We start from the raw sequence: 13,139 nt of genomic DNA on the forward strand, positions 1-13,139 counted from the left end.
ACCAAGCGACTCAGAGAAAGGAGGAAGAAGGTGGAGGGAGGAGACTGTTCTGGCACGCCTTGAACCTGCCTTCAAATGTGGGCTCTTGCCTAGGGCAATAGAACTTAGAGTAATGTCAGAGAGTATGGGTACTTCTTTTAATATAAAATCACTATTTTAATGAAATAATTTTTTCTGTAAAAGTTGGAGTTCTGGCCCTCCCAAAGCTTGCGCCTCTTTCAGAAGTACTGTACTTCCAAGCTTCTCCCTTCTTTAAAGTTTTGGTATTGTTGTTGTTGTTGTTTAGAATTACTTATTTTAGAGAGAGTGAGCATGGGTGGGATAGAGGGAGAAAATCTCAAGCAAACTCCCCACTGAGCAGGGAGCCCAACAGCGGTGGAGGTTGGGGGGCTCCGTCTCACGACCTGTGAGATCAGGACCAGAACTGAAACCAAGAGTCAGATGCTTAACCGACTGAGCCACCCAGGTGCCCTCCAAGCCCTTTTAAAAAAGCACCTGCTTGGTCAGTTAGAAGCATCTTTTCTCACATTAATCTCTCTCTGTTTTGAGACTTTCTTTCTTTCTTTCTTTTTTTAAGATTTTATTTATTTATCTGAGAGAGAGAGAGAGGGAGAGAGAGAGAGAATGAGAATGAGAGGGGAGAGGTCAGCAGGAGAAGCAGACTCCTTGCCTAGGAGGGAGCCCAGTGTGGGACTTGATCCCAGGACTCCAGGATCATGACCCAAGCTGAAGGCAGTTGCTTAACCGACTGAGCCACCCAGGCGCCCTGTTTTGAGACTTTCTATTCACACTAAAGCACAAAAGTTCTTCCTTATCTTCCAGTGCTGAATAATCAGCCCTATTAGAATAACCCTTATAATGTAATAATAGCACCTAAAATGTAACTTTAAAAAGGGAGAGGAAAATATTACAGCCTTGAAAATAATTAGCAGAAACAAAGTTCCTTGGACAATTTTTTTCTTGAACATGTGCTAAATTGTATTACCTTGCTAGCAAGGGAATTAGCAAAGTGACTTTCTGTTTTTGCTTTTTTTTTTTTTTTTTTTGGCCAATATAGAGCCTGGATAGAAACAGAGGGGTTCTAGAATTAGGAAGCAAAATGCTTCCATAAGTAGCTAGTTGGGTGTTTTGTTTTTTAACAAAATAGGGTTTTCATTTTATAAGGTCATAAATACATCACATCCACAGCAGTGATTACAAAGGAAGCCTGTGGTGGGATGGTCACAGGTGCTTGGTGCAGAGACTACTGGAAGAAGAAAAAAATCACACATTTAAGAAGTATATGATAAGAATACACACATGATTGAAATTGAACTAACAGATTTCCATCCTCCAACTATAGTGTATGAAAGCATGAAATGGAGTCCAGTAGTGATCAGAAGCAGAACACCAGACAAAATAATTTTAAATGGCCCATTCCCGATGGTTTCTCTTCAACTGTAAAGATGTAGAATGCACAATTTACCCACTTCTTAGTTTGGGGATAAACATTTTTTTGATACAGAGCAACTCAGATGTCTTCATGTCCTGCCTATTTCACAGGATATTTTGTGAAGATTAAATGAGATGAAGATAACCCTTTGAATGTTTTAAAGCACTAGACAACTATAACTCTCCACACACTCTCATTTATTCTTACTCATTTAGCTTATGCAGTGGAGATAACATTTTAAAAATAAAATAAAATGTCTCTGGTGTTCTCTTAATCTGGTGTAAACATTTATGTATTCGGTGGAATCACTTTTCCTTGAAATATTTTATGAACTAGATAACTATGTAGTTAGATATCATACAATGTGAATAGAAGAGGAATAGATGAGTATTTCCCAGACTTTTGGGTTTAATGGACTGTAAAGAGTAATGACAATAATGATAATAATGCAGAAGAGATAAACACTGAGTGGGCAACTTTATATTTTGCCAAGTAAGAGCAATAAATATCTTAAAAATCTTTGTATTTTTATTTCATGAATGACCACTTTAACAACAACAACAACAACAACAACAACAAAAGTCAAGAAGTACATAATACCAGAGTAAAGGACAATTCTTTCAAGAGATGGTCTGGCTTTCTGAAAAACTCATTACTTTTCCCCCTCATTTTACACACATGGTAAAAATTTCAACACAGATTGTTATCAGTCCTCTAAGAGTGACTGGGATCCTATAAAGACTGTCAATAATAATTCCCTATATTTAATCCAGTCTTATTAAGTGATTTATATATCACAATATTAGCAAATCAAGTTAAACTGAGTACCTATTTTCTGGGAACTTACTTAAAACGAATGACTTTCTCACAAGGAGCAAAAAAATAAACATACACATAGAAGTCTTTATGTCAACTAACATTGAGATAAACCAAAGGGAAAAAACCTTGTTGACTGTAGTTTGCTAAGGTGCAAGAGTGTGTACCTGAAATTTATGGTCGATGTTATTGACCTTTGTTTTATGAGGTGATATTTTTTTCCTTCCACATCAACTAACTGTGCATAACCTTAGAATGTCTGAAATTGCAGGTCAAAGTCGCCACATGAAAGTACTGTGAAGTATGTGAGCCATGTATGTTAGAAAGTATTTTTTAAAAGCTGCCAATTAAGGTGACCAAACCTATTGACATCAGGAAAGGAATCTTCCAGAAGGGTGTGATTCTTAAAGTGTGGTTGCATCAGAGAAGAAAGAGGCGAAGGAATGTATGTCTGGGTCTGGAAGTTGCGAGCCAGGAGAACTCTGGCTTCCTTCAAACTTCCTTCAAACAAACCATCTGGAATATTTATAGTTTTATTTGAGTAGTAGTGTCGGGTGTCCCATTTTGTGTTCCTTTACTGACATTGCCAGAGGGTGGGACACACCCCACCCAGCCTCGTTTAGGCAATTCTTTTTTTTTTTTTCCTGAGAGGCTAGTCTCAGATTTTCCCCATCTTCTCCACACACTTGGAGGCAAGGAGAGATGTTTGTGTCAGAGGTAACAAGTCCAGGGGAACAGCGGGAGACGAAAGGAAGAAAGCCGCCCCTCTGCGAAATGCCAGAGGACTCTTGGCTGGGCGCCGGGAGCCTGCGCAGCACCTCATGTGATTCACGTGACTAACGCGCTGACTGCTGGGAGTCCGTGGAGACTGCGCACTCGAGTGCGGGAACGCGGTATCTTCATTCCCGCGCTTTCGCTGAGGAGGAAGGTCACGACGCCATGTAGTAGACTGGGCTTGGGGTGGGGCTGGAGGGGGAGTGAGAAACCGGGCAGTGAGAGGATAGACGCTTCCTCTCAGGGATGTTCGTGGGGGGATTAAATACAAGTAGGGAGGAAAAGACAGCAGGGAGGGAAGTGAGAAAAAAGGTAGGTGAAATGGCCCCAGGGGCCCGCTAGGCGTTGAGAAGAAAGAGAAGAGTAGGCGAAAGAAGTTGCGTAAGGTGCAGGGTCATTGCTTTGTAAAGTCTAGGTCACCAGGGCGTTGGATTGCATGGCCGAGGTTAGCGTCTGCGAATGGGGTGTCCCAGGAGGAGCCGCAGCCTCTTGACCGAGCCTGGGTTCAGTAGGGAGGCCTTATTTTATGACAGAAAAAAATGAGTTTTTTTTTTTTTTGCAGAAACAGAGTTCCCTAACTATAGAAGTTTTCATTTGCTATACAGGCACATTCTGTTACTCTAAGAGAGGAGAGAAGAGGTGTAGAAGGAAAACGGAAGAGAAAAAGGGGAAGGGAGAAGAGAACAGCTCTCACGTTGGCTTGCTTCTCTTTTGGAACTTCCCAAGGCAAAGTGAGCAGCCGGTGTGCGTGGTGTTTTTCTGCACGCTGCTATTACAGCACTTACATGCTGGAAACGCACTGACAGCAATGTAGGAGCACTACGGGGAATTTCTTATTTGCAATTTGTTGTTGCTATCTTTCTGTCTTATTTATATGAACGTATGACTAATCAGTTTCACTACAGTTATCCAGGTCGTCATAGTTTCTGCAAAAAAACCAAACAAAAAAACAAAGTAAATTAATAATTGAGTATAGATTCGGCTCCTCATCGTTCATTAAGACATGAGGGCTGTCCCCTTGTAGGTTTCTAGGTCTTTTCTTTGTTTAAACGTAATCTTTCAGATTCCTAGGGAAATGATTTTCAGAGTTGATGGGAGAGTAATTTAAGAGTAAAATTTGATGCTATATTAAGGTAAGATAGGGCAGTGGAAACTCAGACATGAAATCTTGGTTCTAGTCTGGCTCAGTTTTACTTGTTTGAACCTGATCAACGATCTCTGCCTCTGTGTTCATATCTGTGAAAAATGACATTGAATTAGATAAACTATAACATATATTTTAACATTAATATTTTTTGAAAGTAGAGGAATCTTAAATTCTGAAACAGGCACAAGTGCCCAAGAGACTGGTTTGGCTGGGGGAGTAGATGAAAATCATAGGAACAGTAGGTTGGCCCCAGGTGATGTAGGACTTTGGGTGGCCATACCATGGAAATTGAACTCGTTCTGGAGCAGTGAATAGTGGGAAGTTTTTTGAGTTAAGGAAATATGGTAATCAATTTTGAAAGATTGCCCAAACAGCAGTTGATAGGATGGAATAAGGCAGGGAGAAAGTGAGTAGTTCAGGTAAGTGACAGATAATGAGAGCCTAAAAGAACAATGAGAGCCTGAAATAAATTGGTGGGACTGGAAAGAACAGGAAAGACTCAAAAAAGCTGTAGCATGGAGTTTGTACTTATATTTGGCATTCCTCTAAACCTTTCAGCTCTTGCCTCCAGAATATGATGACAAGTCACATTTTAAAACCTGATACTCGAAATTGCAAGAGACCAAGAGAACTGGAGGTAATCCATATGCTCCTGGAGCCTTAATCTTTGGTTTTATTTTTTATACTTCTCAAATTTTTTTCTACTTAAGAAAATTCTGTTGATGAATGAAATTTAATGTTTTCATATTCCCGAAGTGGGATTGTCCCAGCGGGAACTATGTTGACTCCATCTGTTTTTTCACTAAATAGTATAGGCCTTCAAGAAACTATTGGGAGATGGAATTTCTTTGTTGTAATTCATGAGGGAGAAACAGAAATGGCTTCGTGCCTATATGAAACATAGGATTTTAAGTAATTGTTTTGCTCTAAAAAGTAGGATACCTAGGTACTATAGTTGCTGATATTTTAAAATTTAGAGTGCTGCATTCTGCCCTTCTTCACTACTCCATCTGTTTGCATTTGGGACATTATTTGCTCCCTTTTAAAGATTTTGTTATCTTGCAAAATTTTGCAAGCATTTGGCTATTGTCTAAATGAAAGTTTTACTGTATTGCTATGGAAACATCTGCTGGTTCAAGATACAGGAAATTTTTTCATCAAGGAATTAATATATTCAAAGTGTAATGTAAAACCGAAGCAAAATTTAGTATGTTCGACAAGGTGCTTGTTAGGCCTAAAAGTTTTCTTGATAATAAAATTTCAAATGACTCATTAGGACATGAATGCATATAATTTCTAGCATGTTTGCTTTTTTCCTGAAAGATGTTTTATTTGCCTTTTTGGGGGACAGAATACATATTTCCTAAGGATCTTGTTGACTATTTATTGTTTTCTTTACTTTCTTCTATTAGCCTCAAATGCCAGATAGTCCACAATTGTCCTCTCTTGGAAAATCAGATTCCTCTTTCTTGGAAAGCTCTGGACTGTTTTATAAAGATGAATCCCTGGAGAAAGATTTGAATGGTGATATATAAAATGCATATATTTCTAAATACTGATTTTATAATACAGAAAGTTTATAGTTCATAACTTAGTAATTTTTTTTTTGAACAGATATGAGCAAGGAAATTAATCTAATGTTGTCTACATATGCAAAGATCTTAAGGCAAGTACTTATAGCATATACTCTTGAGTCTTTCTCTTAGAAATAATGTTTTTCTGGAAACTCCATAATGAGAAGTTTAGTTCAGTGGCTGCAAACCTATCCAGTAATTGTAATTTCACAGTTTTTTATTCTACCGTAGTTTTTTATAATAAATTAGTTGGTTATTTTCAAAGAATAACCCCAACTTTTACACGAAACATCCTTTGTTTTGTTATTACCAGAACTAAAGACTAAGCTGGATGTATTTTGGTCTCTAATTAGATGATCTAACATTTAACATTTGATGAAAAAACTTATTTGAGAAAAATGCCATTTACTGAAGATAATGCTAATAAGAGTGATATTAAAGATGAATATATTTATGAAATATTTAAATATTATGTCTATATTTGAAGACTGAGTTTAATATTTTATTGGCCTGAGATTATCATGTTTATAAGATGTTCTTTTTTGTTGTTTTGTTTTTTAAAGTTTTTTTTTTTTTAAACTACTGGACAATCATTGTGTTTGGATGATGGTTTATGTGGTTGTTAAAATAATGTATATAGTTTAATAATAGAATTACAATGTATTATAAGATACATAGTCTGCAGTGTCAGGAGACTGAATTGTCAAAAATATTTACATGACTAATTAACTTTTACTGAAGACTTTCTAAATTAATGAAGCTTTTTGACGTGCAAAGCTATTTAAATGAAGTAGCTAACAAGTATAACATAATAAAGAACATCACTGTGATAGTGTCACTAGACATTCTATTTAGTTTAATGTAATACTTTTTTTTCCTCATTAGTGAGAGAGCAGCAGTAGATGCATCTTATATTGACGAGCTAGATGGACTCTTCAAAGAAGCCAATACTATTGAAAACTTTCTAATACAAAAAAGAGAGCTCCTGAGACAGAGGTTTACAGTGATTGCAAACACACTGCACAAATAAAATTGTGTACTTAAAATAAGCCAAGAATTTAAGCCCATTGTTGTTGTATTAAAAGAATGACATTTATGCTCTGAAAGCTCTCTAGTTGTTAAAGAAAATGTGTGCCTTAAACATAGAAGGGGAGAGTCCTTGAATTTCTTTTCTAGATTTAAAAGGGGCTTTAGACTGGACATTAATATGAAGTATGTAGTTTTTTTTTGAGGGTTAAATATTTGACATATTTCATAAAAGTGTAAAGTATTTTAATTACATATAGATTCTTTTTTTCCCTTAAACTTCCTAGCCTTTCTTAAAATCCTAAAAGAAGACTCAGTGAGTTAATTTGAAAATATTTCACAGTATTGCACTTTTTCTTTTAGAATACTCTGTCTAAATATCAGATAGCTATGGAGATAATTTAAAAATGTTTTTCATGGCAGTATTATAAAAAAACTAAAACCTCAAGGTAATTTGTCCAGTTTCACAATATGTAATAAAATATGACTAAGGTATTGCTATTTAATGTTACCATTTGATTATTTTCACTATTAGTTATTCTATATGACTAATAAAAATTCTTGGTTTAAAATTATTTTCTTGTGGTAAAAGTGATAAAATAAAAATGAGAAATTACTAACCAGAACCTTACATGAGTTGGCTTTTTTACATATCAACCGTATCAGTGATGAAGTTAATAAATTATATTTAGAGCCTTAGCATCTGTGTGGCATGGGACAAAAATTAGTGATCCAGAAGTAAAAAGATTGCCTTAACAACAAGGTAACCTTGGTGAGTCATTTCAAACCTATTATAAATTGAATAAATTGAATTTCAATTAGAGGATCTCTAAAACTCATCTAGCTTAAAAAAAAAAATCCTCTAAAAAAAAAGTTGGAAGGTATTGCTATGATTTTATTGAAGAATTTTAATATGTTTTATAATTCTATATGATAACTCTTAGATGTGATAACTATATTAATCAGGTTTTTAAAAATCACAGCACACATTTTTCAATCATATAGATAATTCAATCTATTTTATGTATATTTTACCAATATAAGCAATCACAAATTTGTACATATTTACAAATGGCACCACAGGGAATTTGGTATTCCTTTGGTGTATAGCATATTTGCCTTGCTACCTTCTAAATGGTAAAATCTCATTTGATAAATAAAACAGCAATCAGATTACTATTTTAAAGCATATATACCACATTACATAAATACTCAAGAAAAGATTGAAAACATTAAAATAAAATATTAACTAAAAATACTGGTTAAGTGGAAAAAATTAGGTTTGCAGAGGGATATGCTAATGGTGCAGGGTAGGTTGGAGGTCAATGAAGTAACTATTAGTATTTGAATTTTAAAATACTGAATGTAAACAGAAGACTATATTTGAGTTAATATGACATGTCTCCTGGAGTTTGAGTTATCCTGTTAACTTACAGAATTTTTTAGTGTTCTAAATACAAAGATGTCTCGGGATGCCTGGGTGGCTCAGTTGGTTAAGCAGCTGCCTTCGGCTCAGGTCATGATCCCAGCGTCCTGGGATCGAGTCCCACATCGGGCTCCTTGTTTGGTGGGGAGTCTGCTTCTCCCTCTGCCTCTGCCTGCCATTCTGTCTGCCTGTGCTCGCTCGCTCTCCTCTCTCTCTGACAAATAAATAAAATCTTTAAAAAATAAAAAATAAATAAATACAAAGATGTCTCTACTGACACATCATAATTCACACTTACTAACTAATGAGAAAGACAAGGCTAACATTATTTCAGAGGGCTTTTCATAATGTGCTTGTTATATCTTGATGGTGTCACCATTGTTCAATATGTTCTTTCCTATGCTGGTTCAGAGAATTGGTTTGATCATTTCATTTGGTATGATTAAGACTAGGGAACTGATTTTTAGTCACAATGTGCTTACTGGTCAGAACAGCTACATCCTAGGATAAAAGTTCTTGACAGCCGATAAGACTGATTTTTTATCAAATTTTGATGTCTTTGGTACCATCCACACAAACAATAATTATCTCTGAATAATTAACAACTGCAGATATGCTATTGCCCTTTAATTTACACTTCTAATACTCACTTCAATAAAATTTCAAAAGTTTATAAATTATTTCTCACTGTTTACCAATAAAAATAGATATTGAATGTCTTTGTACATCAATATCTGCTAGGCACTATGGGGAATACAGCATAGTTTAAGGTACTCTTTGTTCTCCCTTCTGACAGTTGTCAACACTCCTTTCTCGAAATACACTTACATGTCTTTGCTAGGAAGACATGATAGGTAAACGTTAGAAGTGTGTCTGTGCAGTGCTAGTTAACTCCTTTTGGTGGAAGTTACTAGAAGAGTTTGCAAAGGGGTCAGAGAGGTAGTGAAATGGGTTTTTGATAAGGAAAGAGGGAGGATATTTCAGACAGGAGAAAGTTTGTTAAAATGGCACCAAAGAACAAAAGTACGTGCTATGTTAGATAAGATTTTTCCTGAGCTGAGAATTCACGAAGGGCAATAGTGCATCATCTAAACTGCTGGAGAGCAGGGACTGAATTTTGTTTCCTTATATTCTCAATTTGTAGCACAGTATTTGATGTATTGGTGCTCAAAAGCGTTAAATGAATAAAAATATACATGATTATATGTTTATCAAGGGCATACCTTCACAGAGCCTTATTCGTACTATATTGTCAGAAACTGTTTTGTAAATTATATAAATGGAAAAGAAAAGGAGGGATGAAATGCTAGAAAGCAGAGGGGCAAAGATGGAAAGGTAGGTGTGGCCAGATTGTAGAGTCCTTTGTTGATAGACAACAATTGGACTTTATTCTGTAAGAAAAGTGATATGACTCTTTCAGAGGCGAGAGGTGGCATAATGAAACTGAGCCGTGGATCAAGGCTCTTAATCCTAATGTGAGAAGAGGTTTGAAAGAAGAAAGTTTAGGAAGGGAGACCACTATTGGTGGTCCAGTTTCAGAATTTCAAACAGCTACTTATCATAGGTAGGTAATTGGGATACTTCTGGAAATGCGGCCAAACAGGAGAGATTGCAGGTTCTGGAAGCCCTGTCCCTTGTCTGCCCTTCCTGGCTTCCTCCCCCATTCCCTCCTATTCTGTCAGTGAGCCAAGGACAGCCCAGGAAGTTAACTGGGAGGTTTTGGAAATCACAGGATCTGTTGTTGCTTAATTCAATACCAGAATGTTTTTTCAGACCTTTCTCCATTTTGTCAGCAACCTTTCTACCATTGCAGTGGGCTTGCTTTCTGTGGTAGTACACTCGATCCCAGGTAGGGGATTTGCCTCCTCCCCGCCCCACCTTCCTCCTCTTCTTAGCAGCTTAGGCTTTTTTTTTTTTTTAAAGATTTTATTTATTTATTTGACAGAGAGAGATCACAAGTAGACAGAGAGGCAGGCAGAGAGGCGGGGTGGGGGGGTGGGGGGGAAGCAGGCTCCCCGCCGAGCAGAGAGCCCGATGCGGGACTCGATCCCAGTACCCCGAGATCACGACCTGAGCCGAAGGCAGCGGCTTAACCCACTGAGCCACCGAGGTGCCCCGCAGCTTAGGCTTTTAATTCTGTGCCTCTTTCTGAAGAGTACTGGGGGCTTCTAAGCTTTTCACCGTAGCAGATACAGGCAGCAACACCACAGAGCTGAGAGTTAAGGAAGAATGAGTCAAGATTTCTTTACCTGTCAGGGAAGCAGTCTTGTATTTACCTATTTTGTATAACATATGGGGCAGGATTCAGGGTGTAGGGATTCTCTCGGATCTGCAATAGGAAGAATAGTTACTATTTAGAACCTTCTCAATTGAAAATCACTGCTACGTGTCCTAATGTAAATGTACGGTTCTTCGGTTTGCATTCTGGGGGGCTGCCTTAGATTCTTAAATTCTGGGGTTTTTTTGGTTTTATAGCTTTCTATTACAGCTACTATTGTTACATGATTTTATTTCTTGAAATTGGCTGGTGTTGAGCTATCAAAAGTCCTACTAATATGCACTATAAACTTGAAAATTCTATAATTCAGTAATTTAGTGCTTGCAGTACGCAAGGCAGTGTTTTAGGTACTGGAGTGGGTGTAGAAACAAGTGACCCTTTACTCAAGGGGTAGAGGTTATAAATTGTATTCATCTTTATTGCACAAGAGAGAGTAAGATGAGTGCCATAACAGAGCTGAAATAGGTGCTGTGTGAGTTCAGACTAAGGAGAATCAGTTCTTGCTATAGGAAATGGGAATGTTGTGTTTAAGAAGTGGGTGATGTGGACACTGGATCTTGAGTGATCTTGAAGGATGAGTAGGGTAAGTGAATTTCACCTGGAGGAGATGGGAAATATCTTAGATGAAGAGAAGGATATAATTATGATGAAGAGGAGAGAATGGGGAGTGGTTTAGTTTGGCTGGAAGGGAAGGCATTAGTGAGGGGGGACGTGGACAGGTCAGCTGGTGTGAGATTGTACAGTGTCTTCAGTGCCTGGCCAAGCAGTTTAAACTTTACCTGGTAGACAGTGAGGAGTCATTTGTGAAGGCTTTTGGAGGATCATTGGATACAGTCAGATCTGTACTTAGGAAGATTAATTTAGTAGCAGTGCTTCCCAACTTTTTTCACATCATAGCACACATAGAAAATGATAATATTTTTACCTCGATGGGATCTGGAACCCCGTGTGCTGTTTAGGGCTGGAAGCAATTGGCTTGTGGCCTCTAGCCATCTCAAGGGATAAAGGAATCAAGAGGCCTAACCGTTTGGAGGCTCCCATAGTAGATAACTTCCCTGTTTTCTCCTTCCAATTAAGAGATTTTGATAATATCATCTAAGAGGTTGTGTGGGCCTTAATTAGGTCAGTAGAAAGGGCATGACTGATGGGTAGGAGAAGTTGAAGCACTGATGCTGAGGAGGACAGGTTCGGGCCGGAAGAAAAATTGGGGGAGCTGCCCGGGTGGTGTGGACTAGCACAAATCTTTACAAAGGATTTGCCCAAGGCACTCTTGTAAACTTCTGATCCTTAGTAATTTATACTGGCCCCCCTATATCATCCCTGTAGCATTCTCTTCCTGGCTCTGTCTGGATATAGTCAGAATTTAACCACTTAGTGAATGTGAGGGGATAGTGAAGAAGAGGAACTCAAGGCCCACAGAGATTTTGAAGCTAGGTGATTTAGCAGGTGGGAAAAGTGGATTTGGAAAGGTGAAAATGAACAGTTCGCATTTGACATGTTGAGAGTCACTTGCAAGAAGTACTTGGTGAAATTAAGGGACTAGATGAGACAGACTACCAAGGAGGGTGTGCTGAGATTATAAAGAGTCCAGGTTCAAGGTCAGGCTCAGGAGGTGATAAGGGGGAAGAGGAGCCAATTAAGGGAGTTAACATTTAGAAATTATCTACTACCATATTTAGTTACGACAACAAACATAAATGGGAAGTATTATCCTTCTTTCATCCCCATTACCCCCATTATCACTGAAAAACTCGAGGCTCAGAGTGATTAGTAACTTACCAAGGTTGTCAGCTAATAAGTGAAGCAAACAAAGAGGGAGCAAGGAAGTTAGACAAGTGCAGTGTTTTCAGGAACCAAGACTAGAAAGGGGATTAAGGAGGTATAGATCACAATATCAAGTACGGTGGAAATTCTGAAGAATATATAAAAAACGGCCAATAACATGCTATGAAGTACAGTACATATAGACATGTAAGTTTTTTCTAAAATGTGAAGTGTTTTAAAGTCATGAATCTCTATTCAGACAAATGTCCAATCAGGGTATTCAATTTAATTCCACTAAGGTGAGAGGACTAAAATAACTGACCTCAGGACGTTTATTTTAATGTAAAAGGAGAGTGAGATGAATATGCATAATATAAATAAAAGTAGTAAGATAAGGGTTTCAAAGCATCCTCTTTATACCCCTAATATTGTGGTTCTTAAATTTTCATATGCCAAAGAATGCTTGCTTGCTTTATCCCAAAAATTCTAATTAGGTCCAAGGTGGAGTCCATAAATCTGCATTTTAACAGTAATACCACGTATTTTTGTTCCAAGTAGTCCTCAGACCATACTTAGAGAAACAGCTCTCAAACAAGACACTGATTACAGTATAAACGGTCTGTTTGTATGTTCATTTACATCAGGTTTGAATACTTTTTATCCCTGAATAAATAATTTGAAGGAAGATGATACTACATCTTGTTGATCATGAAAAGCTATGTAAATAATGATAGCTAACATTTTTGAGCATTTACTATGTTCTAAAAACCTTACATAACCTATTTGTTATTTATAATCTTAGAAGTAATAAGAATTATTATTATCCTCACCTTAGAAAGGAGGAAACAGAGCACAGAGAGGTTGCCTTGTTCAAGGCTATTTATTTGAAAAATGGCAGATCA

At 37.3% G+C, this 13,139-nt stretch overlaps 1 protein-coding gene across 5 annotated transcripts in view; it reads left to right on the forward strand.

Moving 5' to 3' along the window:
• The window catches only part of BCO2 (beta-carotene oxygenase 2), a 48,085-nt gene that overhangs the window by 2,633 nt on the left and 32,313 nt on the right, over positions 1-13,139 (forward strand). Inside the window, exons 1-4 of one of the 5 annotated variants that reach the window (XM_047747497.1) lie at positions 3,156-3,176; positions 4,728-4,806; positions 5,582-5,693; positions 5,784-5,835. In XM_047747497.1, the coding sequence (XP_047603453.1) occupies positions 4,744-4,806; positions 5,582-5,693; positions 5,784-5,835 (227 nt within the window). In that variant the 5' untranslated portion in view covers positions 3,156-3,176; positions 4,728-4,743. Of the gene's footprint in view, positions 1-3,155; positions 3,177-4,727; positions 4,807-5,581; positions 5,694-5,783; positions 5,836-9,664; positions 9,760-9,898; positions 10,045-13,139 lie in introns of those variants that run through there. The other 4 variants (XM_047747498.1, XM_047747501.1, XM_047747500.1 and 1 more) reach the window with 4 other exon arrangements.

Source organism: Lutra lutra, chromosome 10 (genome assembly GCF_902655055.1).
Source record: "Lutra lutra chromosome 10, mLutLut1.2, whole genome shotgun sequence".
Lineage (NCBI taxonomy): Eukaryota > Metazoa > Chordata > Mammalia > Carnivora > Mustelidae > Lutra > Lutra lutra.